Source organism: Mustela putorius, unplaced genomic scaffold (genome assembly GCF_011764305.1).
Source record: "Mustela putorius furo isolate JIRA1106 unplaced genomic scaffold, ASM1176430v1.1 tig00537248_pilon_pilon_pilon, whole genome shotgun sequence".
In the NCBI taxonomy this organism is placed as follows: Eukaryota; Metazoa; Chordata; class Mammalia; order Carnivora; family Mustelidae; genus Mustela; species Mustela putorius.
The window spans coordinates 11,360,096-11,386,265 of NW_025422387.1; the positions used below are offsets into that span (position 1 = coordinate 11,360,096).

At 51.1% G+C, this 26,170-nt stretch overlaps 1 protein-coding gene across 10 annotated transcripts in view; it reads right to left on the bottom strand.

Annotated features, from left to right (window-relative positions):
- Nucleotides 1–26,170, bottom strand: part of NOS1 (nitric oxide synthase 1) — a 170,402-nt gene that overhangs the window by 57,497 nt on the left and 86,735 nt on the right. For 6 of the 10 annotated variants that reach the window (XM_013056573.2, XM_013056571.2, XM_045073742.1 and 3 more), the window contains exons 2-4: nucleotides 24,678–25,819; nucleotides 10,553–10,679; nucleotides 3,131–3,199 (exon numbers count right to left, since the gene is read on the bottom strand). In XM_013056573.2, coding sequence (XP_012912027.1) covers nucleotides 3,131–3,199; nucleotides 10,553–10,679; nucleotides 24,678–25,399 — 918 coding nt within the window. In that variant the 5' untranslated portion in view covers nucleotides 25,400–25,819. The remainder of the gene's footprint in view (nucleotides 1–3,130; nucleotides 3,200–10,552; nucleotides 10,680–24,677; nucleotides 25,820–26,170) is intronic. The other 4 variants (XM_045073745.1, XM_045073743.1, XM_045073748.1 and 1 more) reach the window with 2 other exon arrangements.

The window sequence follows — 26,170 nt, forward strand, 5'->3', positions numbered from 1 at the left end:
GTTGTTTCACTTATGTCCCCATCTGCTTAAACGGCACAGCATTAGAGATCTTTCCTGATCACCCTTTAAAACAGTGCCCCACCCCTGGTAACCTCTACTCCCTTTGCATGCTTTATTTTTCTTCAAGGCACTTTTCACTGCACTTGCGAGGGTATACGTATCTGCATGTATCTACATCTTACGACTTACAGACCCGTATATATAAAGTCTACAGATACTTACATACAGATAGAGTTTTCCGCCTACCCACTGTCTACTTTGCTCTATGTCCAGCCCCTAGACCAGTGTCCAGCCCATAGTACATACTCAACAAACACCTGAGGTCCACCACGGACTGAACTGCGTCCCTCCTGAATTCATACGCTAAAGCCCTAACCGGTTGGAGCCAGGACCTTGGGAAGTAACTAAGATGAAAAGAGGCCATAACAGGGGTGGCTGGGTGGCTCAGTCAGTTAAGTGTCTGCCTTCGGCTCAGGTCATGATCCCGGGGTCTTGGGATCGAGCCCCACGTTGGGCTCTCTGATCAGTGGGGAGCCTGCTTCCCCCTCTGCCTCTGCTCTTTGTCCCTTTGCACACAAGAGAGCTTGTGTGCTCTCTCTCTTAAATAAATAAATAAAACCTTAAAAAAAAGAGGCCATAAGAGTAGGACCTAATCTGATAGGATTGGTGGCCTAATAATAATAATAAGAGAAACCTCTTTCTCTTTCTCTCTCCACGCACACACAGAAAGGCAGAATAAGGACACAGTGGAGGTGGCTGTCTCCACGCCAGGATGGGAGCCCTCGCCCGACAATACCATGCTGGTGGCTTGACCTCAGACTGCTAACCTCCAGAACTATGAGAAATAACTTCCTACGTCTATGCCACCCAGCCTGTGGTATTTCGTGATGGCAGCCCAAGTCAACAAACACGTGATCTAAGTGCATTTCAAAACTGTAGAGCCCCTTGGATGCTAAGCCAAAGGCTTTTGTCTTGATTGAGTAGAGACCGGGGGACTCTTGAAGCTGCCTGATTCGGGGAGGGGGGGAGCTTTTCAAAGCTAAGGGTTAGGACACACGACCGCAGGGGTTGTGGGAGGGAGAGGGTGAGGGCAGAGAGACCCAAGGCAGGAGGGTGGGTGGGGCACAGGGGGGGGCGGGGAGGGCGGATGCCATGGTGCAGGGGGGAAGCCGGGAGGGCGGGGCATAGCTGCAGCAGCTGTGGTGGGGTGGGAGGTGCAGGAGAGTAGGGTGCCAGAAGCAGAACAGACAGCCGCAGGCAGGGGAGGACCGCGAGCCTTCTGCGGAAGTTGGGGAGTAAGGAGCAGAAGTGACGGGAAGGTGCAGGAAGGGGGCTTTTAAGGCAGGAAGACAGACACAAGGCCTCAGGATCTGGAAGATCTAGAAACAGAAGCCAAGCCCCTTGCCCTTCCCCAGTTATGGGCTGTCACAGTCAGGAGCTCACTGTGAACTGGGGACAAGCACGTGACAGCAGGAACGGAGGGCTCTTGGGAGATACAACATTTTAGGAATTGTTAGGGTCCAAACTATGTCCCTCCCAGATTCATAGGCTGGTGTCCTAACCCCCAGCACCTCAGATTATGGTCTTATTTGGGGTCTCTAGTGAGGTCATTAAGTTAAAGTGAGGTCTTTTGGGTGGGCCCTACTCCACTTAGAAAGAGGGCAAATTTCGAGACAGACCCGCACCCAGGGACCAGGCCGCACAAACACAAGGACGCCATCCACAAGCTCGGAGAGAGCCCTGGGGAGGATTCTCCCTCACGGCCCTCGGAACCACCCAACCCGTCAACACCTTGATTTCAGGAGATCTCCAGCCTCCAGAATGTTCCTGCTGTTTAAACCACCCAGTCTGTGATGTTTTGTGATAACAGCCCTAGGAAATAATCCAGGAGCTAGAGCCCAAACCTGTACGAAGCAAGTAGCTTCTGACTCTGACTGTTGGCGCCCGGGACAGCGTCTCCCTTCTAGGCCTGCAGCAGCCCGTCCTGCTTGGATTGTCCTAAAATGAGGGCAGCCTCCTGGGCCTGAGCTGGGGACCGTGCCAGCCACCCCAGGGGCCAGACACACACATCGTGCCCTCCACGGCCGTCTCAAGCAGCACCATGGGCAGCAAGCGTAACCGGGTTGTGAGCTGAGGCCCGTCAGGGTCCAGGATGGCAGACACATAAATAAGCAGGCAGGCACCCCCCATCTGTGTGATGGAAAAAACTGCTACTTATAAAACTTAACCAACTGTGCTTCGGACTTTCCAGTATAATTTCCTAGTAGTGTATTCAAAGCATTATTTCTAAAGCGATTCATTCTGTATAATGACTCCAAGGAAGCTCGAAATCACTGACTCTCTCCCCCCCTTTTTCTCCCCCCCATCCCCGATTCAACAGGCTATTTTCTGCAGAGGGTGATTACAAGGAGGTGCTCCACAGCCAGACCAGCTATCCCACAGCTGGGATAGACAAGGGCCTCTGAAGGGAAGGGGTCTTTAAGTTACGTCTTAAAGGGGTCTTTAAGTACGTTAAGTTACATTGCTGAGTAGATGCTGACGTGGCACTGATATTGCCAAGTGGCCAGATGTTATTAGACAACTTTGAACTTGGTCCCATTACCAGACCAAATGTATATGAGCACAAGGAATTGATTTTAAAAGAAATCCTGTAATGATCTTGTGGTCCAACCCCATTCTATTACGTGTGTACTATGTGCATGCGTTGATTAAAAGCATTAACTTGCTAAGTATTTAAAATGCACAAGGCTTGTGATCATGTTTTGAGCTTTTTACCTTACAAGGTATCTTGCGACACTCAGAAAATGAAAGTCTTATGAACCTCTGAGAATCTCTGTTTGGAGGGGTGTCCGTGTGCACAGTGTGGGAGAAAAAGGACTTTGACCTAACTTGGCTTATCTGGGAAAAGAACACGAATGTGGTTTGATGCCGTGAATAAGCGTGGGCGTGGTATCGCCGATTCCTGAACCAGACATCATTGTCCCACTGGAAACAGTCAGGACAGCTTGCTTTGAACATACTCACTATTAAAACAAACAGTTAGCAAAATATGTGGAAATTCCTGCAGGGCTGAACCCAAACCCCCATCCATTCAGGCCCCGCTTCCTGGCTCCGCCCTGGCTCTGCCTACCTGGGGTAGCAGGACCTGGAGGGCTGGTCTCATGGCGAATCGACTGAGAAGAAGCCCGAGGGTCACCAGCTGGTGATGGCGTGGGTAGAGGGAAGCAAAATATCAGCAAGGTTTGGATTCTGCTGTCACTGGGGGCTGAGGGAGACTCCGTTCCACATCCGTTCCCAGAAAGTATCTTTGTTGAGGCTTTTTCTTGGTCTCCAGTTTGAGGGCAACCTATGACAGTATGATAACTGCTGTGTGTGTGTGATGTCTGTAGCTCATCTCAGACGTGGAAGTTTCTGGAAGTTACTGGAAGTCAAGGCAACCATTTGATGAAAAGACAATGCCCAGATGGTGAACTTCTCAACTTCCATCATGAGCAATGTTTAGCAAATGGCTATTTGGTGGCTGAGCAGGGCTATGCTGCTGGACATCTCCTCCTCCTCGTGGTGACCCATCTTTGGGAGGGGAAGACAGAGGCTCTGAGAGGTGAAATGACTATCTTCAAATTAACAGCTAACAGGCAACAGAGCAGGCCGTGGGGTTCAGGTCCTCCAAGTCTGGGCTTTCTACTGTAGACCCTGGCTGCCGGCCCCTGTGGACTCCTAGAGCCTGACCCTCAGCCCTGCAGCAGAAAGACGCACGCTGCCTTGATCACGATCAACAAGGAGTCACAAAGGGAGAGGGGGCAGCTCTGTCACCGAGACTTGGTGGCTACTCACATTCCCTTTCCAGGCACGGAGATGTGCTTCCCGCGCTATCGGTCTCACGTTAGCCATGCAACAAAGAGCAGTAAAACTGTACCTAAACGAACCTGACCGTAATCAGCCAAAGAAAACAACGGCAATAATAATAATGATGATAATGCACATTTTAGAGCCCTCATTCTGTGCTGTGTTCTTAAGCATTAAGAGCGGGCTGTGGGGCTTGGCCCCTCACTAGTCACGTGACCTTCCTCAAGTGAACCCTCTGTGCCTCAGTTCAGTCATCTGTAAAATGGGGGCGACAGTACTTCATTGGGTTGGAGTGGGGGGGGCTCCGTGAGACTGGGGACCTGAGGTGCTCAGCACCACGCCCGACGGGGCTCAACACACATTATCAGCTGCTATTCTCACAGACGTGGTCATCTCACCTCACCTCCCCAGAACTGGACGAGCCTGTTAGGAAACGGGCCTCCGTGCAGATGCTGTTTTGTAGTCTGGCCAAGGTCACCGGGAGGAGGAGACCCAAACGGAGAGGTCCCCAGAGCTGGGGCTGGGGAGTCCAAGAGTCCGAATGGCCACACCCTACAACGGGGCACGGGGATCCACGTTCTTGTTACTTTTACCCTGCTGTCATTAACGTGCATGTTTCCCGGCAGCTGGCTGGGTTGTCGCTGAGAGGCAGGGAGTGTCGCCTGTTTGCCTTCACTGAGATGCGGCAGCCCCGCTGGGGCTGGCTGCCTGCTTTCGGCTTTCAGCAAAGCCAGCACCCGCTGGACAGCTGGGGTGTGTGCCTGGGCGGAGAGGCGACCTGTCCCCCCTCTGATCCTCTGATCGCTGGGGACCCACGAGGACTCCCCCTCCCCTCGCCTCCTAATTTGGGGCTTTCTAGGCACTGGGATAATGCTAACACTTCATAGTACAGAAAAGCTTCTCAACAGATTTTGACATTTTGAAAGCAGCTAGCAAGCTCCGTGTCCCCAGGGGTGAGGAAATGCCAGGCTCCAGATGAGGTGGTGGGCAGGGGGATTTTGATGTAACAGTCATCTATCTGACTACCTGATTGCCAGTGTCAGCAAGAGGCTGGAGAGAAGGGCAGAGAGTTGAATAAGACAGGGGAGCCGTATTGGAAATCCCACCTCCCCCAGACCCAAAATCCTTCCTCACATCCACGGAGCAGACTGATGCTTAATAAGTAACTGAAAAATAGACATTCGGCCCTGAAGCAGGACACAATTCACGCTTTCCCCCTTCGGAAAGCAAATCTGGCAGGTAAGGAAAGAATTGCCTAATAAGAAGGGAAGCACAGGGGCGCCTGAGTGGCTCAGTCAGTTAAGGACCCAACTCTTGATTTTGACTCAGGTCATGATCGCGGGGTCGTGAGATCGAGCCCCGCATCGGCCTCTGCTTGGACATGAAGTCGGCTGAAGATTTTCTCTTTCCCCATCTGCCCCTCCCTTTCAAATAAGTAAAATCGTTTTAAAAAAAGATTTTATTTATTGGGGCACCTGGGTGGCTCGGGGGGCTAAAGCCTCTGCCTTCAGCTCAGGTCATGATCCCAGGGTCCTGGGATGGAGCCCTGCATCGGGCTCTCTGCTCAGCAGGGAGCCTGCTTCCTCTTCTCTCTCTGCCTGCCTCTCTGCCTACTTGTGATCTCTGTCTGTCAAATAAATAAATAAAATCTTAAAAAAAAAACGATTTTATTTATTTATTTGAGAGAGAGAGAGAGAGAGCACAAGGTATGAGGGGAAGAGGGGTTCGAGGGAGAGGGGGAAGCAGATTCCCCACTGAGCAGGGAGCCCAACTCACTCGATCCCAGGACACGGGGATCATGGCCTGAGTGAGCCGAAGGCAGATGCTTAACCGACTGAGCCACCCAGGCGCCCCTCAATAAATAAATCTTAAAAAAAAAAAAAAAAAGAAAGAAAGAAAGAAAAGAAAAGAAGGGAAGCAGAGAAAGGCTTGATTCAAATGCTGAGGTTTTGCAGGGAGAATGGACCAAGGGCAGTTTCTCAAGACATTTACATAGGGCAGCATTTTCACTTAAGGGGATTCTTATGTCAAGAGCCTTAAGAATGGTGTCAAAAGTCCATATGTGTCCCAGGTGGTATCAGCCCTAAAGATGACCTCAGAGGTCCAACAATGATCCTTAGCAAGAAAAAAAAAAAAAAAAAAAAAAGCAGTGTATCTGCCACAGTGGTTCCTTTTACTATAATACCTTTTCCTACTTTCTACTTGGCAAATTCCTATTATGACCTTCCAAACCCAGTTCAAATGTTACCTCTTCAGCTAAACACTTCCTGATGCCTGCTGAGGTATTTATGTTCCCACAGTGTTTTGTGTCCCTTTGTATTTTAGGATTAATAGCACTGTACTGGTGTCTGTCTCCCCACATTCATCCGTGAAGGTCTTATGGGAGGGAGGGAGAGGTTTGGTCATCTTTGTTTCTACCCCAGGGCTACGCATGTGGCAGGGGTCAGGTAAAGGTTTGGTGATGGGGGAGCTGATTTATTCTATCTACCAGCCCAGGCCAGAGAGGGTTTGCAAAGGGATGTTTAAAGACGAGCGTTACATGGGTCAGTTAAGCATCTGCCTTCGGCTCAGGTCATTTGATCCTAGGGTCCTGGAATCGGGTCCCATGTCAGGCTCCCTGCTCCTACTCCTGCTATCCATCTTCAAATAAAGGAAAAAAAAGAAAAGAAGACGAGCACTACAGTCACTCACACACTGTGTTCTGGTGACGAGGGACTGGAGTCTCACTGGCTGTACCGCCTGCAGAAACCGTTAGCAAGAAAAATCACCACTAGATAGAGATGAACATCTCAGCCTCCAGAGACCGACTGAAGAGAAGGTGCTTCTGTGGCTGATTTTCCTTGACTGCGGATAGAGGAGAGAATCAGGAAGGAAGGGGAAGACCTCACTATTCCTTCAGGGAGCTAACAGTCTTCTGAATCAGGAAGTTCTTTCTCTTGTCTAGCCTGTATCCACTCTGCTTCCCCTGGACTCTGTCCCCTTTGGCCCCGTCCTTGGGGGAAATGCAGACCAGCTGTTTTTTTCACCTCCCCCTGTCTCGTCCTGACTCAGGAAGGCAGGTAGTGGCTGGGTCTCTTTTTGTGTTATTAACAATGCTACCCCCCCCCCCCCGCAGATGCCTAAAAAAGCAAAGAATGTGGGTTACAACTGGGAGGAAGGAAGCCGGTCTGGAAAGCTCCAGGTAAAGTGGCTTTGAGCAGGTAGAGAAGAAGCGAGGCATATACGCCGGTCTTTAAGGGTGAAAAGAAGAACATTACGTTTTCTATTAATTTGCTCGGCCTGGGAAACATTTCCCAGCACTGTGGCTATGGAGATGTCTAGCAGGAAGTAACAAGGCTGCTTCCATAGCGCTGGGGCTGGGACTCACATATACCCAGCCACTTAGCTCTCTACCCTCTTCCAGCTGTATCTCTGAGATGCATTTGGAAAACTGAGGCACAGACAACGGAGTCAGGGTGATCTTGATAGCCGGTGGTTTTGGGGTCAAAACGACACTGAGGATTTGCCGGTGATAAAAGAGAGAATGTACCTCCTGGCAAGTGTCTTAGGTCAGGCAGGCTGTTCTAATTCCAGAATTCCATGAACTGGGTGGCTTACAAAAAACACATTTATTTCTCACAGTTCTAGAGGCTGGGAAGTCCAAGATCAAGGCTACAGCAGTTCAGGGTCTGCTGAGAGCCCACTTCCTGGTTCATGGCAGAGGTCTTCTCTCCCTGTGTCCTCACAGGGCAGAAGAGGCATCTCTCTGGGTCTCTTTTAGAAGGTGATCTAATCCCTTCCCCAAGCCTGCTGATCTGCATGTCCTGAATCTAGAGGCTCCCTATTCTAAAACTATCTTATCTTTAGGAAGATGTGATTGTTCCTACCTTGCCCAGCACTGTCTCTCCTTCTCCAGGCAAAGGGAACGACCATTTTTGAGGAGCTCTAAGGCAAGTCCTCAGCACCCCTCCCTGATGGCTATGGCCAAAATGTTTAAGTCCCTCTGACTCCCAAATGCATATGTTGAAATCTAATCCCCAAAGTGGGGGTATTCGTGAGTGGGGGCATTCGTGGGTGGGGGCTTGGGGAAGGGATTAAATCACCTTCTAAAAGAGACCCAGAGAGATGCCTCTTCTGCCCTGTGAGGACACAGGGAGAGAAGACCTCTGCCATGAACCAGGAAGTGGGCTCTCAGCAGACCCTGAACTGCTGTAGCCTTGATCTTGGACTTCCCAGCCTCTAGAACTGTGAGAAATAAATGTGTTTTTTGTAAGCCACCCAGTTCATGGAATTCTGGAATTAGAACAGCCTGCCTGACCTAAGACACTGATCATTGCACCATGAAGCTCTGAAAAGAGGGCCAGTGGTCTTATTAATCACTTCTGCCCCATTCCCAATATTGAGAGTCCCACTCCTCAGGCCTGAAGTTCAAGGTTATGGTTTCTAAGCTATCACTGTCAAACCGAGGTAAGCAACATAAAAGGAAATGGCCATCATCCTGCCATTGCTTAGAATTCAGCAGTGACTTTAAGGGTCTTTCTGGCGGGGTCAAAGCATCCTCTGTTTTGTCTCTGTAGGTCAGGTCTCAGGAGTTAATGCAAACCAGCAGTTATAAACTCTGACACCTGGAGGGATAGGTACGTAGGTAAGGTAAATTAGCCAAGCAGGCTAGCTAATTTCAAGATGAAACACTCGGCTGCATGTTAAACACATAAGAATAGTCTTCATTTCTGTAAAATAAGAAATCTTTCTCGTGTTTCCTGAAACATACAAAACTCCTGGTTTATTTTTACCTGCCACTTACAATAAAGTCATGGGTATAAAAATATTTCCCTTTCATCCTAAGAAAATCAATAGTACTAATGTTACAAAAAGAAACAACAGACAATGGTCTTAAGGGGAGGGGTACAATAGGGAGTGGTGGGGATTGTGGCAAACTGGAAAGCCCATGCTCTGTCCATGCAGATTATTGTCTCATAAGAATATAGGCTCGAGGTGGTCAGTGTGTCCACCTTTTTAAAGAGAAGCTGTGAATACAACACTTATATAAAATTTTAAAACACTGGCAGTAAATTCAAAGTACAAATACAAATTATCCTTTAAGGCAATGTAGTACAGACCTAACAAATCATGTCCAGAGCCTGGGTCTAGCCTGAGGCCGTCTCTTTCTGTTCTTCTTTTGTCTTGCAAGGATTTGAATTATGGCAATACTCCTTTCTTTTCAGTTAAGAAAGGAAATACAAAGAAGAATGTTAACTTCATTTGCTCGATTAATCATGAATGGAAAATAGCGCCCTCACAGCTCACGGTGTGGCCCTGAGTTTTGAGGACAGCATAATAGATGTCTCTATTGGTGTTCCTCCTCCAAGCATTCCTAGATGTCACTGCAAGAGGGTGAGTCACTAGCCAGGGGGAGCAAGCTCTGACCTACCGCAGAATCCCTGACATCTTATCTTCCTGGCTAGCTATCAGCTGCTAGGGAAAGCAATCCCCGCTGAGGCTCTGGAATGTTCCCTCCTTCCCTTGGGAGGCTATGTAGAGAGGCCTTGGGTCATTGCTCAGGTGAGCTGGTAGTGAAAGGTGCCATCCATCCAGATACATCAGAAGACAGAACCTGGCCACCTGCCCCGTGCCATCTAGGATGGATGAGAAGAAGGAGACTTGGGCCATCTCCCTGTTGTGACCTCCCACACACCATTCCTCCCATAAATCGTTGCAGTGCAGAGGATAGGTAGCAAATTCGTCTGCTTTAATAGGGTTGCACTGGCCTGGTCTGTAAGCTGCCCAAGCAGGTGGGAATGAGGCACTATCTCTAGCCAAATCTCTCTATGCTCAGAAACAACGACTCAGCTGCCAAAACACACCTCAGCAAACTGGCAAAGACCGAAAGTTTGATAATACGTTAGACTGGTGAGGCTAATACCACTGTGGGGGATACCACTGCTCTCCTGCTTAGCTGGTAGGATTGGGACAATGCTTACGGTGAGCCATTTCTCCATTTCTGCCCCAATCACAAATGTATATGATCGCTGAGCCAGCAATTCCATGTCTAGGAATTTATGCTGTTGAAAAGATTGCCCATGTGCCATGCGGGGCATTTAGGCAATGTCATGGCAGAATACCGGCAAGGACCTAAGTGCCCATTATGGAGGATCGGCTCAGTAGGTGCGGCAGAGCCATGCAATGGAATATTATACAGCTGTGAAAAAGTGCCAGGCCTTCCCTCCCCTACAGATTGGGGGTAATCACCAGAATATGTTGATAAGTGAAAAGCAAGGTGCAGAGAAATATGTACAATGTGTTCTCATTTGCATGAAAACAGTGTGTGTGTGTGTGTGTGTGTCTATGCGTAAAGTATTGCGGAAAGAAATGATAAATATTGCTGGAATTGCTGGAATGTGGCTGGAATTAGGGGAGAGAGGAAAACTTTTTACCATGTATCTTTACTTTCTAAATTTGGGATGTGAATGGCATGGGAGTGCCTCTGTTGGTGAAAACAGAATTGAATTTCAAAAAATGGCAAGATCATGAACAAAGCAAAACAAAGCCAAAACCTATCTCCTAGGAGGCATGCTCCTGGCCTCAGAGCCCCTGAGCTCTCCAGGTGTGGTGGTTCATCCCCATCCCAACATGGTTTGATATTTGCCATCCCTTCCCCTCCTTTTCACGCCGGGGAAGGTTTAGGGAGCCGTGCAGTGTGGGAGCCAAGCTGGCACCACCCGCTTACCTGCTCCTTCTCTGAATAAGGGTTGTTGAGGATGACGGGCACATGGTCCTTCCCCCACAGGTCACTGAAGACTCGGTCATTCTCCACGCCAAGGGGCAGCGGTTTGTGTGACTTGCCATCCACACCTCTGGAAGACAACGTAGGGGAAGTGAGAAAGGCATGCTCTCAGGGGGCACAGGCTGACGGCCCCGGTCTGCAAGACCTACATCTGTACAGAATTTCTGCAGTCATCTTCAGGACTCTGCACGGAGCCAACACGCTGTGGGTGCTCAGCTTGCTGCTCAGCAGAATCACCAGCAACATGTGGGAAGGCAGGCAGCCCCCTCGCCAAGCACAGAGGTGAGCTCACTGATGTCGGCGCTGATGGCTGGTACATACCCAACTATGTGGGCATCACTTCCGGATGGCCATGACCTGGCCTTGGTCCTCCTTCTCACTTCCCCATTTCAAAGATCCAGGGACACAGAAGCAGAACCCTGGACAACTTCAGATGTAGGAGGCAGGACAGACAGAGAAGACAACAAGCCCCGGGGGACAGGGTGATGGGTCATCCTAATTCTGAATAAGCACTAATAATGAGACTAATGATAGCTGCACCAAGAGAAACAGAAATGATTCTGAAAATGAGGGGAACAGAGCAACAAAATAAATAAGACCATAAAAATGATAGCTAGTGTTTATTAAGCATTTATGTGTCAAGCACCTTACAAGGGTTTTAATTTAATCCTTTTGACAACTCTATGAGGTAGGGATGGATATTAACGATGTTTTATGGATGTTGTAAGCGAGACAGACACTAAGATGCTCAGGGTCACAGTTTTTCAGTCCAGTATTCACAGCCATTCTGAATTGGAGGCCCTCATTATCATCATTCATCAGCATCGTTATCACCCTCATCACCATCACCACCACCACTCTCGACAACATCACCATCATCACCCACCACCCTCATCACCATCACCACCACCACCCTCATCACCATCACCACCACCACCACCACCACTCTCATCACCACCACCATCCTCATCACCATCACCACTACCACTTTCATCACCATCACCACCATCACCACCACCCTCATCACCAGCACCAGCATCACCACCATCCTCATCATCACCACCACCACTCTTGTCAACATCACCATCATCACCCACCACCCTCATCACCATCACCACCACCACCCTCATCACCATCACCACCACCACCACCACTCTCACCACCACCACTCTCGTCAACATCACCATCATCACCCACCACCCTCATCACCATCACCACCACCACCCTCATCACCATCACCACTACCACTTTCATCACCATCACCACCATCACCCTTATCACCATCACCACCACCCTCATCACCATCACCAGCACCAGCATCACCACCACCTTCATCACCATCACCACCACCACCACCACTCTCATCACCATCACTGTCATCACCACCACCACCCTCATCACCATCGCCATCATCACTACCACTTTCATCACCATCACCACCATCACCCTTATCACCATCACCACCACCCTCATCACCATCACCACCACCACCACCACTCTCATCACCATCACTGTCATCACCACCACCACCCTCATCACCATCGCCATCATCACTACCACTTTCATCACCATCACCATCATCACCCTCATCACCATCACCATCACCACCCTCATCACCATCACCGTCATCACCACCACCACTCTTGTTAACATCACCATCATCACCCACCACCCTCATCACCATCACCAGCATCACCGTCATCACCATCACTACCAACACCAAGATCACCATCATTACTATTGTCATCATCACCATTGCCACCATCACCACCATCATCCCTATCACCACCACCATCATCACTATCACCATCATCACCATCAATACCACCAACACCACCATCACATCAACAGAATCACATCATCACTATCACCATCCCCAGTACCATCACATCATCATCATCACCATCATTACTATTGCCATCATCACCATCGCCACCACCACCCAAACTTCCATTGATACCACCACCACCACCATTATTCTGATGATCATCACCATCCAGCTTCTCCTCATCCGCATAACCATCATTGCCATAATCACTCTCATCATCACCATCATCACCATCCCTACCAGCATCACCATCCTCCTCCATTGTCACCATCATTAGCACCTTCATTACTATAATCATAATCCTCATAATCATCATTGGATAAGGAGATGGAGGCCCAGAAAGGTTAAATCATTAGCCCCAATCACACAGCTATGTGCAGGAGTTGGGATTCAAACCCAGACTTGTTCTCTAAATGCTGACTTCTTAACTGCAAAGCTTTCCTGGCTCTCTGCTCTTGAACTCAGATTCGGGAGGAGACAATCTCAGCTATGTTCCGCAGCCTGGTCATCCTCTAAAGATGGAGATAAGTCATGGCTGAGATGGAACTGACTTCATATCACAATCCAGACCTTCTGAGCAGCTCTGCCTTACCTCTGTCCTTCTTCCCTCTGAGCTCTGTCCTCCTGCTTCCTGACAACGGGCCTCTTTTTAACCCTCCCTTCCACTTTCACTCTATAACATCTGTCTGCTCCCCAGCTTCGGGCACCATGGCTTCTCTGGAGCCCCTCTTGATTTTGGTCCCAGGTATCAAGGCTTACCCTTACCTAGCCCTCTGTTCTACCTTCCCAGCTTTAGGGATTTATAATCCCGGTGCCATCATTTCCCCCAACCCCTAGTCTGCGCTGATGGTCATTCAGGGCTCGAGCTCTGAGGGCAGGGCCCGAGTGGCCCCTCTAGCTGTTCACTCGGGGCCAGTCACACCCCCTCCTCGCTGTGTTTCACAAAGCGCTGGTGGCCTGCGTCAGAGCCACTTCCACTCTTCTACATGGAGAGGTCTGCAATTGTCTGAGGGAACATTCTGTTTTACCCTCTTGAAAATGTCACCAAACACACTGGGAGTGGTTCTTGATTACAGACATTCCACAAGCCAGTGGTTTACCTACATGGTGATAAACAGAGGAATTTTCTGTTGAGATGGCTGCTCAAAATGTCACTCATCTTCCGCTCAGCTGTGAAACGCCCGATCTTATGATATCATGTGACTATAATTGGGGCTTCAGCAGAGACGAAAGGCCGATACTGTTTGAGGGTCTGTAACATACCAGGTGCTGGTGGAGAAGTGACTTCATTTACTCTCAACAGACTGTTTTGCAGAGGCAAAAACTGAGCCCAGAGAGGTTATGTATGTTTCCCAGGCTCCCACAGTAAGCACAGAGAAGATTTGAAACTAGGTCTGATTGATGCTCGCCCCAGATCCTTCCGTTTTTAAGCAGAGACAGGAGAAAGGAGTTACTCCAAGCCAGAGGCTAAAGAGCAAGGAATCCAACCTCTCTTGCTGAATGAGGCCAGTCTGCAAACATTACAGGGAACAATTACCTAGGCAACTCCGAAATGGCTCACATAGCTTGTCTGTCTTGAATCTTCAGGGAGACCTGCTTTTATCCTCACCCTCCTCGCTCCTTTTTTAAGAGCCTTTAACACCTCTGTTTAAATAATGCATTTGAAGTGTTTTGTCAACACAAACTTATTTAAGAGGCCCGTGTGATAAGCTGGGGAGGAATATTTTTAATATGGGACCAAGGGGAACACCCAGGTTGAGCTATTTTGTTTCCGTTCACCCAAGAGCAAAATCAGAAGTAGATTTCCATAGATTCCCCGCTCCTAGTCTGATAGTGATACCAGGTCTGAGGGAAAATCTAGTTAATTGCGGCGAATCTGCTCACCCTGGGATCTAGCCGCTTCATGGGTTCCTACGGGAACCACCAGGAAGCTACTGGTTAAGAGGGTGGGCTATCGGTTGGGTGGCATTGGGTTCAACTCTTGGCTCTGCTGGTTATAAGTTGTGCAACTTTGGATATTTATGCTGTCTGAATCTCCATTGATTCATCTCTAAAGCAGGTTAATAATATCTAGTTCATGGGGTTGCAGCAATGGTTAAACGAGGTTAAGCTTATAGCCCTTAGCTGTGTGGCACCTGCTGTTACTTTTTCCACTACTGTGTTCATGGGCTGATCAGACAGAAACAGATAAAGGGAAAATGCTGGTTCTGTATAAATCTGCCAAGGTTGCTCTAAGCCAGCATGGTCTGGTAGAACTTTCTGTGATGATGAGAACATCCTACGTCTACATTGTCCAATTTTATAGCCACTGGTTACGTGTGGCAATGAGTATTTGAAATGTGCCCGTGGTCAGTGAGAAACTGAATCCAAAATTTTATCTAATTTTAATGAAATTTAAGTAGCTAAATGTGGCTGGCGGTTATAGCACTGGACAGTGGCCCCTCAAGGACTTGGAACATTAAGTTCCAAGGACTTAATGTCTTGGAAGCCTGGGAAAGGAGGCATTCATCGCTTTTGCTGAGAAAAAAGCATGTTCTCTGGGGGTTGGACGGCACAGGTAGGGATACTCAGACCCTTTCTGAGCTGTTATGTCTTGTTCCCAAGGCACAGGACTTCAGGAATTCTCTGCTTCCCTTCCAGACTCCTACCTCCCATCATTCTCAGTCCTGATCTCCACTCTCTTTTCCTCCCAAAGAGCACCCTGTTGCCTGCTCTTACCTTTATACCTGACCTCTCTGGAATGCCTTTTCATCCTCCCTCTGCCAGGAACCAGCTCCTACTCAACATTCAACACCCACTTCACACCCCTCCTCTCCTGTGGGTTAAACAAGGTCATGAGCGTAAAATGCTCAACACATAGTCAGAACTAATTAAACATGGTGTCTTCATTGACAACGAAGGTAACTTAAGCTCAGAGAGATTAGGTAACTCATCAAAGGTCACACTACCGATAAGCAGTGGAGAAAGCCTGAAAGTCAGATGTTTCCTTCTTGCTGTTCCCCTAGCTGAGAGTCACTGAGAACAGTGGTGATGGGGGAGACGTTTGGTTGAGCTGCATACTGGTGAAGAACCTCAAATTCAGATTTGAGCTTTTCCTCCAATGGGGTAGAGGTGTTGAACGTATTTATCTGTTGAATAATAGCCTGGTCACTTTCATGTATCATTTCTTCTTTCAATAAATAAACTGGGAGCCCATAGATGGATGGGATAGGGTCTGTCTTGACTTCTTAGAAGCCTGGAGGATGACTCTCCTTTGCCAGTACTTATGAATGTTGGTCCTGCCCAGCTCCCTGGAGTGCTTTTGGTTTAGATCAGGGTTTCTCAACCTGGAACTATTGGTATCTTGGGAGCTGGACCTATCTTTGTTGTGGGAAGCTGTCCTGATCTCTGCCCATTAGATGCCAAGAACTACCTTCTTCCCTCCACAGTCCCTGCCCGATGTGACAATCCAAAATGTCTCCAGACATTGCCCAATGTCCCTTTGGGGAGGAAGCAAAATGTACCCCTTGGTGAGAAGCACTGGCTTAGCTGTGGCTGGGAACCCAACCTCATGCTTCCCCCACAGTCCCTCCAATCCCTGCTCTATGGCCATCTCTACGTCTACGAGGATTTATTCACTAGTTGCCCCTTGTTCCCAGATGGGACTGAAGAACCTGCCTTCCGTATGTGGCTTCTACTCCTTCTCAGCCATCCATGGTCCCCTGTATAGGCCATCCTCCAGTGGGCTTGCTTTCCAGGATAGACCAGGATCCCCACGGCCATCATGTGGTCACGTTAGGCAGTTCTCACACTTAGGAGGCATCAGAATCAACTGAGGGTCCTGTTAAAATTTCTCTGAACTTGCCCCCTGGACAGTCTGAGGTAGCGGGTCTAGATGGGAAGCCTGGAATCTGCATTGTCCAAAGCACCCCATGTGGTCCATGGACTTCCTTGAAGACCCATCTTCCTGGGAGTGCTACGGGCCTGACTCTAGCAGGGAACAGCAAGGTTCCTTCCTGGTTAGAAATGTCAGCATCCTCCAAGCTCCTTCTCTTCTTTCTCCTCATAAGACCAGGCATGGTGCTTTACCTTCCACTCGGCAAGCATTTTCTGTGCTTTCTGGCAAGGACCAAACTAAAGCCTCTTTTCTTCCATTTCGCTAGCTGGACAGTCAACCCCAAGCTAACACAGTCAGTCTGGCATCTCTAGACCTTTCCAAAACTCTTGCCATCTCCTTCCCACTGAGGCTTCCTGGGGGCCAGGCCTTGGGCTCTCAGGCAGGGCGGTCCTGGGTCAATGCCACAGGAAGTTTGCACAGGTGTGAGTCACCCCAGCGCCGACCACTAACTAATCCCGAATACCCAGGATGGGGAGCAGGTGGGCCAGGCCTCTGTGTCGGGCACAGTCTGGAGGTAGGGGCTGCTTGCTCCGCCCTGACCCGGCGAGAAGGCTGCTGAGGAGCAGCTGGTCCTGGCAGGAGGCCTGCCGCGTTTCTCCTCAGACATGGCACTACGCTCTGACCCCCTTCTCACCGTCCACGCTCCACCCGGTCTCGGATATTGGGAGTGAAGTGAGAGCAGGAAGACTTGGGGGCCATGGAAAAATGAGTCTGAGGTCTCTGCAAAGCTCTGTTCTAGATCTCATCGTGCTGGAGTGGGGGAAGATGATGAAAGGGGAGACGAGGCTCTTGAGAGCTAGAATTTTACTGCAGTGCTCTAGCTGAGAAGCGAGGTGAGGGCCTCTGGGCTCAGCAACAATCAGGACTGTAATTCTTCACATCACAAAAACTGGACAGGATCCTCAAACTCCAGTGTTTACAGCGTCCACGCTGAGCCGATTGGCAGACTCGGGTTCCTGGGGAGCTGGAGAGCCCGCGCTAGGCCCCGCCCAGCTCCCCGGGCTGGCTGTCTCCCCACGAATAGACTTGATGCTAATAGCTCTTCTGATATTCTCTTTATTTTTGAGAGGCTGGAAATCAGTTTCATTGTGAAACCTCTTGCTTTCTCTATTTTGCCACAAAATCATTCTTTAAAAAACTCCGTAGGCCTCCCAATAAAACTCGTAGACGATCTGGGTGGGACCTTCAATCTCCCGTTTGTGACCTGTGACCTAAAGGGATGTCTGAGCTCCTCCCCCTAGAGTGATGCTCTGGAGAGTGTACTTTCGGGGTGGGCTGGACAGGAGGGGGACTGGTCAGCTGCCTGGCCTGTGATGAACGTGCTCGCTACTGACCTTAAGGAGGAGCCTGGAAGGAATCTTAGGGCTCATCTGGTCCACATACTACTTTTACAGATGGGGAAACTGAGGCCCAGAGAGGTCCAGGGGCTTTTCTAAAATATGTAGGTGCTGAGTGGCAAAGGGAGGACTCAAAGTAAGGTCACGGAACCCAGTCCAGTGAGACCTCATAGTAATGGCCAGTCCAGGACCTGGGCACAGCTTTCTCCAGGGGGCTTGTTGGATGAGTGCAGTGGGCTAAAAGTGGCCCCCAGAGACATCAAACCCTAACCCCTGGAACCCATATATGTTACCTTACATGGAAAGGGGGTCTTTGCAGGGGTGATGGAAGTTGAGGATGTTGAAACTGGGATTATCTTGGATTAACTGGGTAGGCCCTAAATGCCATCATACATCCTTAGAAGAAGGAAGCCGAGGGAGATCTGCCATAAGAGAGGAAGGCCATGTGACCCTGAAGGCAAGAGGCCGCATGCTGCCTCTGAAGGGTCAGGAAGGGGCTGGGCTACTAGCCAAGCAAGTCAAAGAATGCAGCTCTCACAGCTGCAGAAGGTAGGGAAACAGATTCACCTCTAGAGCCTCCAGACCCAAGACCTTTGGAGCTGTAGGAGAATAAATGCGGGTTGTTTTAGGCCACCGCGTTTGTGATCTTTGTTATTGCAGCAAGGAGCAGGGGAAACTGAGACAGTGGCTGGGGCAGGGATGGCGTGCAGAATTAGTGTCCCAGCCCACACGTGGGGTCACTGCCTACCTCTTTATTCCTACTCACTATGCTCACGTCCCACAGACCTTCTTTCCGTTCCTTGAACATCCTACCTTGTTCCTGCCTCAGGGCCTTTGCTCCTGCTGTACCTTTTGCCAGGAATGCCCTTCCCTAGATTTCACATGGTTCACACCTTCTGGCCTCAGTATAAATGTTGCCTTTTTAGGGAGGCTTTCTCCGACTCTCTGATCTAGTTTTTTTTTTTTTTTTTTAAACCTAACCCCAAGCCTTGTTTCTTCAAATCACCATGTTATTATTATTATTTTTAATGTTAGTCGCCATACAGTACATCATTAGTTTTTAATGTAGTATTCCATGTCTCTCATGCAATTTCTAAAGCGATTGCCTGAGGCTACCTGTTTTTTATTCCCTTCTTGTCTATGACTTCTTAATGACAGAGGCTCCTCGGTGGATCCCCAGTTCCAAGGACAGTATCTAGGGCAGAACAGATGCTCAATAAATATTCGTTGAATGAAAGATGGTGAGAAGGCCCCTGGTTACGGCTGTCTGGGGTGAGCAGGTGGCTGGGTGGGCTTAGTCTATAGCTCTTCCCCAGAACGAGGGGCTGGGTGCCCACATGACAAAGTGGCAGGGACACAGACGGAAGAGAGGGTAAAGCAAGAGTAACGACTCCATAACTACGACTCCAGTCCCTTCCCCAGGAAAGGACGGACTGGGGAAGCCCCAGGTGTTCAAACGGTCAGGATGAGAATGAAAGCTCACACTGACACTCAGTGCAAAGGCAGTCATCGGAGTCCATGCCAACAGAGTGACTCAAAGCCATGAGTCAAGTGCAGCCAGAGAGGAGGTCCTCTACTGCAGACAGCCCTGGAGTCAGGGCTGCTGTTGGTTGGTCTGAGATCAGTTCTCCAGGGGTGCTCTCTCTCATCTCTCTCTCCCTTCCGGACTGAGAAAGTACTCCAGCATCCTCAGCAGCTTGATGGCCAGCGGTCAAGTACGCTGTGGCCAACAGTGCCATCTATGTTGGTAGCAGCCAAGACCATGGGCTCGGGGTCAAGTCCTGGCTTTGCTACTTGTGAGCTGTGTGACCCGGCAGAAGGGACTGCACCTCTCTGAGCCTTGGTTTGCTTATTAGGAAAACAGGTGCTGTGAGGAGCAAATGAACTCATCAATGTCAACACCTGCACATGGGGGCAGGCCCACCTGGAGTATTCAGTACACGTTGACCCGCATCACGATGATGAAACGCAGGCTTGTCACAGGTGACCTCCTCTCCCCTGTTAAGCTCTTTCTCTGGGCTCAAAATGGACTTCTGTGCCTCCGGCCACGTTCTCTCGCCTGGTTTGTCTTTAACTGTAGATGCCCACAGTGAGACGTCCAGGTAGAAGCCAGGCGGCACCCTGTGGCCCGTGCTAGGTGACCCTGGACAAAACTGCTCCAGCTCTCAAAGTTTCAGTTTTCTCACTGATAAGGGAACCCCAACCACACAGCCCGCTTAGGGAGCTGAATTCACCCCAGCCCTGAAGACATAGGGGTCAGGAAGGTACTCTGTAAGGAGCCGAGTCCCCTGCAGGTGGAGGGGAAGCGATCCCAGCACAGGGCGAGGCTGACGGCTGGTCCAGATGGATGCTGGGCCAGGGACCTTGGCCTCTTTAGAACCCTCCTTCAGGGCAGCAGAACAACCTGGATATCCTCTGACACGCAGCATTTTAAAGTGACCGCTCCCAAGGGCAGAAGGTTCCAGAAGCCCCCAGATTTCCCTTCCTTACACACCCACATGCTGCCATCACCCGCCAGGTCCACCTCCCCCCAGATGCAAGGTGAGGCTGTACCTACACGAGCCATCGCATCTCCCCCCCGCGAAGGGCCAGCATCCCAGCAACAGGACCAGGGATGCCCTGCAACGGAAAGGAACTAGATAAAGCAGGAGAACAGGTCCGCGTCCAAGAGGAAAGAGGAAAGGAAGGAAATGAAGCCAAGAGAACAGGAAAGTCAAGGGCACCGCTGAGAACTAGGGATGGCCCCAGCCTCTGCTTGGTCCCCCAGAAGCCACATACTGCTGCCGTAGCCGGGGGCTCCAGGCCTGGCGGGGGCCACCCGGAAGCCAGCTCTGATCCCACCCCACAAAGCAGCCTGGATGGGGAAGCCCCTGGAAGGGTGCGTCATTTCCAGGCCACCGTGTGCTCCAAGGGGCTCGGATGCTCCCAGGCCTGCCAGGCCCAAGAGTGACCCTGAAGACCGTTCTGTCCCTGGGCTTCCGTTTCCTGACTTGGGACGCTGACACTCAGCACGGCATTTAGCTCAGCCACTGGGAGGCAGGCTGGTGATTCCCGAGGGCACATCTGCAACAACCAGAAGTTTGGGTCGTTCCAACGATCTCGAGGGCTCCTGCCATCACAGTGGGAAGGAGGTGGCCTCGGAGGTGGGGGGACATCTTTCAGTGCCAGGGACAAACCCACACAGGGAAGACGGGGCCTGGCTGCCACGCACCTTTTGGACATTCACCCAGATCTGAAGCAAGCTAAGCTTTGATTCCTGAGCCAAGATTCCAATTGGGTCGGACATATAAACACGGCTTTAAAATATCGTGAATATTCCTTGCAGCCACCGCTGGGTCAAATCAAGACAGGACACCGTTTTATCGGGAGTGCAGTCGCCACTTCGGAAAATCCCATACCACATCACTAAGACGACCCTACTGGTGGTGTCTGAGTTGCCAAAATGACACACTTGTGTCAAATCCACATTTGACACTGTCATGTGCGGGCTAATTCTACGTGTAGGGGCAAATATCCAAGTACTGATCTATTACATTAGAGCTTCTATTACTATAAGTTACTTTTTTTCTTTTAAAGATTTATTTTTTTATTTGAGACACACAGAGAGAGAGAGAGAGAGAGAGAGCACGCACAGAGGGGGTTGAGGCAGAGGGAAAGGGAGAGAGACACCCAAGCAGACTTTCCGCTAACCAGGGAGCCTGATACAGGGCCTGATCTCACGACCATGAGATCATGACCTAAGCTGAAACCAAGAGTCGGACACCAACCGACTGTGCCACCCAGGCACCCCTACAATAAATTGCTTTTATGCTTGGTGTCCTTTCTTTTATCGTTAGGGCATTATATTTATTAAAAAATGTAAAGTGTGAGTAGGTTATATGATCCATGAATTTGCTCCTGGCTAGTAGAGGAGGCATTTAAAAATACTCGTTAAGGGGCACCTGGGTGGCTCAGTGGGTTAAAGCCTCTGCCTTCGGCTCAGGTCATGATCTCAGGGTCCTGGGATCGAGTCCCGCATGGGGCTCTCTGCTCAGCAGGGAGCCTGCTTCCTCCTCTCTCTCTCTGCCTGCCTCTCTGCCTACTTGTGATCTGTCTCTGTCAAATAAATAAATAAAATATTTAAAAAAAAATACTCGTTAAAGTGGCGGAAGGTGAGGGAAAGTTCTGAGCCCAGCACAGGTGTGGGTCATCAAGCCAGGGAAACCACGTGCTGGCATCAGACAATACTCCTCCTTCGAACCGCTTCCCTCAGCTGGGTTCGTGGAGCCCTGGACTTGCCCCGGGCCACTTTCTTCCAAACGATGCCTCCTCCAAAGCAGTGTTTGCTGCTCCTTTTGGTCACTGGAATGAAGGCTGTGATGGACGAGGGCAGGTCAAGAGCTCGGGGCAGCCCCCCAGTTTGGGAAACTAGGGCCGCTGGAGGAGACCCCACATCAGACCGGCGTGTCGTCCCTCCACCCTCGGGGAAACCAAGCCTGCTTTTCTGAGTTGGGGTTTGGAGAGGCGCCCCCTCAGGCCTGGCCTATGAGAGGGCTGCAGTTCAAGTCCTTTGTATTTCATGACCTCCGCCAATCCTAGTGTCCCGCGCCGGGCCGGGCTTGTGTGTCCTGCCCTGTCAGCTGGGAGAGGGTCATACTGGCTTCTGGCATGGGGAGGGACCTGCCAGGGACTTCTCCACGTCACACAGGGAGATTCAGGCTCCTGGGTCCGGGATGGGACTGAAATAAAGCCCCAGCGAATTCGGACGCTCCTGACCCCACGCCCGCCCTGCGCCCAGCCAAGACTCAGAACCAAGTGTACGGAACGCTAGATACGGCCCCAGGTAGAACACCCGATGTAACACTCTTACTCAGCTTCCTGCTGCTCCTCCTGGGAGAAGGGGTGTTGAGGAAGAGGGTCTACCCAGGAAACTTTGAGGGGAGGCACTTCGGGTGGTGTCCCAGAAAAACCAGGCCAATGACTGAACCTGGATTCTCCAACTGCTTTAAGATTTAAATCCATTGAATGAGACTTGGCGGCTGCTGGCTTCCCAGAAGTTATCTCAAGACTATGTTGTCTTTCCCGTGTGAGCCGCTGAAGGGAACCCTGGGAGGCGGCAGTGACCCTGAAGACTGGGTTCTTGCCTGGGGTGGGGGTCTCGTGTTTAGTCGTGGGTGGACCAGGCCCCAGATCTCTGCAAACCAGGACAGCTCCAAGGACAAATCCTGGCCTCCAGCTCTGGAAAGGAAGGTCAGGATGATAGGAGCTCCCTGACACTTGCCCCACCAAGAGGGTCACACCATGAGCTGTGTACTGGGGCCAAGACACTGTCTCCTGTAGAGAAGGGACCAAAGGTATGAGGGAAACTCCAAGCTGCCCCAGGAATGTGCAGAAGACAGAAGAGAGCAGGACGGAGGACAGGAGCTCAAAGGGCAGCAGGGGATGCCTGGCGGCTTCTGATACAGGCTCGTCTTCCTTCTTGGTGTCTTGCTGGAATTGGTTTGGTTTTTGCCCAGGTGGGAAAAGTTTCAAAAGTTCCAGGAAGCAATGGTGGTCTGAGATGGGGTGCCACAGACTGAGCCCCCACCAAAAGGCAGTTTGGGGGCTGACCCATCAGGAAGGAAGACTAGATCCTGTGCAATTCCTCCACCATATAAGGCACACTCCTACCTCAGGACCTTGGCACCTGCTGCTCCCTCTGCATGGAATGGCCCTTCTCCATAAAGCTTCAAAGAGCCTTTCTTCCCCTTCTACTGGGTCTTCCAATGTCACATTCCTGGAGACCTGCCTATCCTCACTCTCTAAAACTCATTCTCCCCAACACTTCCCGACCCCTTCCTTGTTCCGTATATCTCCTTAGCACATATCACCGATGGCCTACATATTTTAACATCTTGATCTCATTTACTCTTCATCTTTCCCACAACACTATAAGCTCCCCAAGATCAAGGGGCTTGTCTATTTCATTCACTCACAAGGTCAGAGGGTTTGTCTGTCCCATTCATTGCTTTACCCCTGGTGCCCAGAGCAGTGTCTGGCCACAGTAGACCTTCAGTGAACAACTGGTAAATGAATTGGTGCACGGGTCTGGAGAGTTCTTTAATCCACGTCCCTGAGGGACAACTTGGGGACCTCTTCATGCTCTCCAGATACTCAGGGGTCCTTGGACAGAGGGTTGGGAAATCTTGGCCTGGGTTTCTGGGTGGCCCCACACCTCAGCTTCCCCTGTAGTGGGGGCTGTAGAGTTAATGCTAATCTAAGATGACAGCAGAAGGGGGCAGAGAGAAATTTCCCTCTCTCTCATATCTCTGGACCCACTATTCTCTGACCCCTGGCCCACCTGACAATTCCTCCCCAAAGAAGGTGCTAGAATCACCCAGGTCCCGGTTCCCCTGAATTTGCCAGGTGGGCATTGCCTGTTCTCTTCCTCTCCAGAATCAGGGGGACCGGGACCTGGGTCTTCGCGTTCTAGCCTTAGCTCCTGCACAACCTAAGTAAGCCCAGTTTTGGGGGAACTGGGGCCAGTTCTCTGCTTTGATTCCTCGCTTGTTCCCAGCGGCTGTCACAAGGACAGCTGGGTTAGGCTAAGGGTTACCCAGGCCTCAGCTCATCCTCTCCCAATTCCCGGGACCTTGGCCTTCACCCTGTGCCAAGACTGCCACGGACACGCGCCTCTCGCTCTCTGGATGACCCGGGAGAGGCCCCTTCCCTCCGAGCCTCAGTCTTCTGCCCCATGAATTGCAGATTGCAAAAATACCCACCTCGAGGGGTTGCTGGAAGACACGGCATCAGCAACCATGACTCCTAGCTCTGGGTCTCACGGCAAGAGATACAGGCCTGAAGTTACACCCATTTTGCTCTCACGAGTGCTGTTTTAAGGGAAAGAGGCAAGAGGGGCCGAGCGGATGTGCCTGGGTGAGCATCTGCAACAGCTCAGGTTGGCTCCCGGGTCCGACACCGAGTAGCAGGACACGCTTCCATACAGGACACACATGCACACACACCCGTGCGCACACACGCCCGTGCGCACACACCTGTGGCACTTACCTGTCCACCTGGACTTCCGCGTCTTTTGTCTCCGCCTTGGAGGGTCCGCCTCCGTTGATCCCTTTGCTCCCACTGGTGAGAAGGCTCAGCACAGGCTCTATCTCTTTGAGCAATTCACTGTTCTGGCTGTCTTGGGGGGCGCCCCCAGTGCTTTTCTTGGTGGGGTCCTGGCCTGGGGGTCTGGGGGCCAGGCTGTTGGTGTTCGAGAGTGAGCCTGCTTCCTGCCTGCTGTCCTGGGTATGCTGGGGGCCGTTGCCAGGGCCCGTGGTCCCGTCCACGGCCGGCATGTGCTCCTTGCTGGCTGATGACTGGTGAGAAAGATCGACGGCTGTGGTGGGCAGACCCAGGGGCCGCGTCACCCGGATGGTCTTGGGGGTCCCATCCCCGGTGAAGGTGGTCTCCAGGTGAGTGGTGAAGCCCTCAGGGCCCCTCAGAATGAGGACCACGTGGGTCTCAGAGGCGATGCCCCTGAGCACCTCCAGGGCACTGTCATAGCTCAGGTCCACCAGGGGCTGGCCGTTGACGGCGAGGATGATGTCGCCGGCCTGGATGAGGCCGCTCTGCTCCGCGGCACCCCCTCGGATCAGGTCGGAGATGATCACGGGTGGCTTGTTCACCCGCTCCTTCACCAGGAAGCCCAGGCCCCCCACCTTGCGCTTGAAGAGGCGGACGGAAATGACGTTGGGTTGGATCTGCTGAACACTGAACACCTGACTCTCCATGGCGTCTAGTGTCCGGGGGTCCGAAGACTCAAAATAGGTCAAGCCAAGTCGAGTTCACCAGGAGGATCCAGGCTTTACGCTGTGCCAAGAGGAAGAGCCAGGGGCTGGTGGCTCGGGGAGGCTCAAGAAGGAGCTACTCTTGGGTTCGTCCTCTCCGTCTCTGACGTCAACTCGGTATCACCCTCTCACTCCCATCCGGCCCTCGGTGGCATGATTTCATGCGTCTGCCTTCCTCCTTGTTCTCTAGGAAGTGATGGTCGATCGGGCAGACGTCAGGAGAAGCCGTGGGGCGTGTCCCGAAGCCACGGGTCAGGCCGACTGGGGAGGAGAAGTGTCTGGTGGAGGCGTCTAGATGTGTCTCGAGGTGACGCAAACTCCTGGGCACTATTCCCTGGGCATTGCCGGCCCGTCAGACCTGTGCTGGAGAGAAGGAACAGAGGAGGGGTGAAGCGACCGGACAGAGATCGATGTGGGGCGCCCAGCGCCATCTTCAAAAGCGAGATGGAAAAATGCAGCCAACAGAGAAGTCTAACCACAAGACACTAGGGTTTGGAAGCCAACCTCGAAACGGAATCCTTCCTCCTTGAGGGGATGCGGGCCCTTCCCTGTTAGCTGCAAATTGCCTGGTTTCCTCTCCCATGATCAGAGCCCCCTGAGACCAACAGTCTCCCTGGGGAAACCTGATAGCCTAGAAACCAAAAGGCAGAAATCACGATCTCATCTCTTATCTCTCCCATCATGAGGAGTCACCGTTCCAACTTGTCTCGTGGC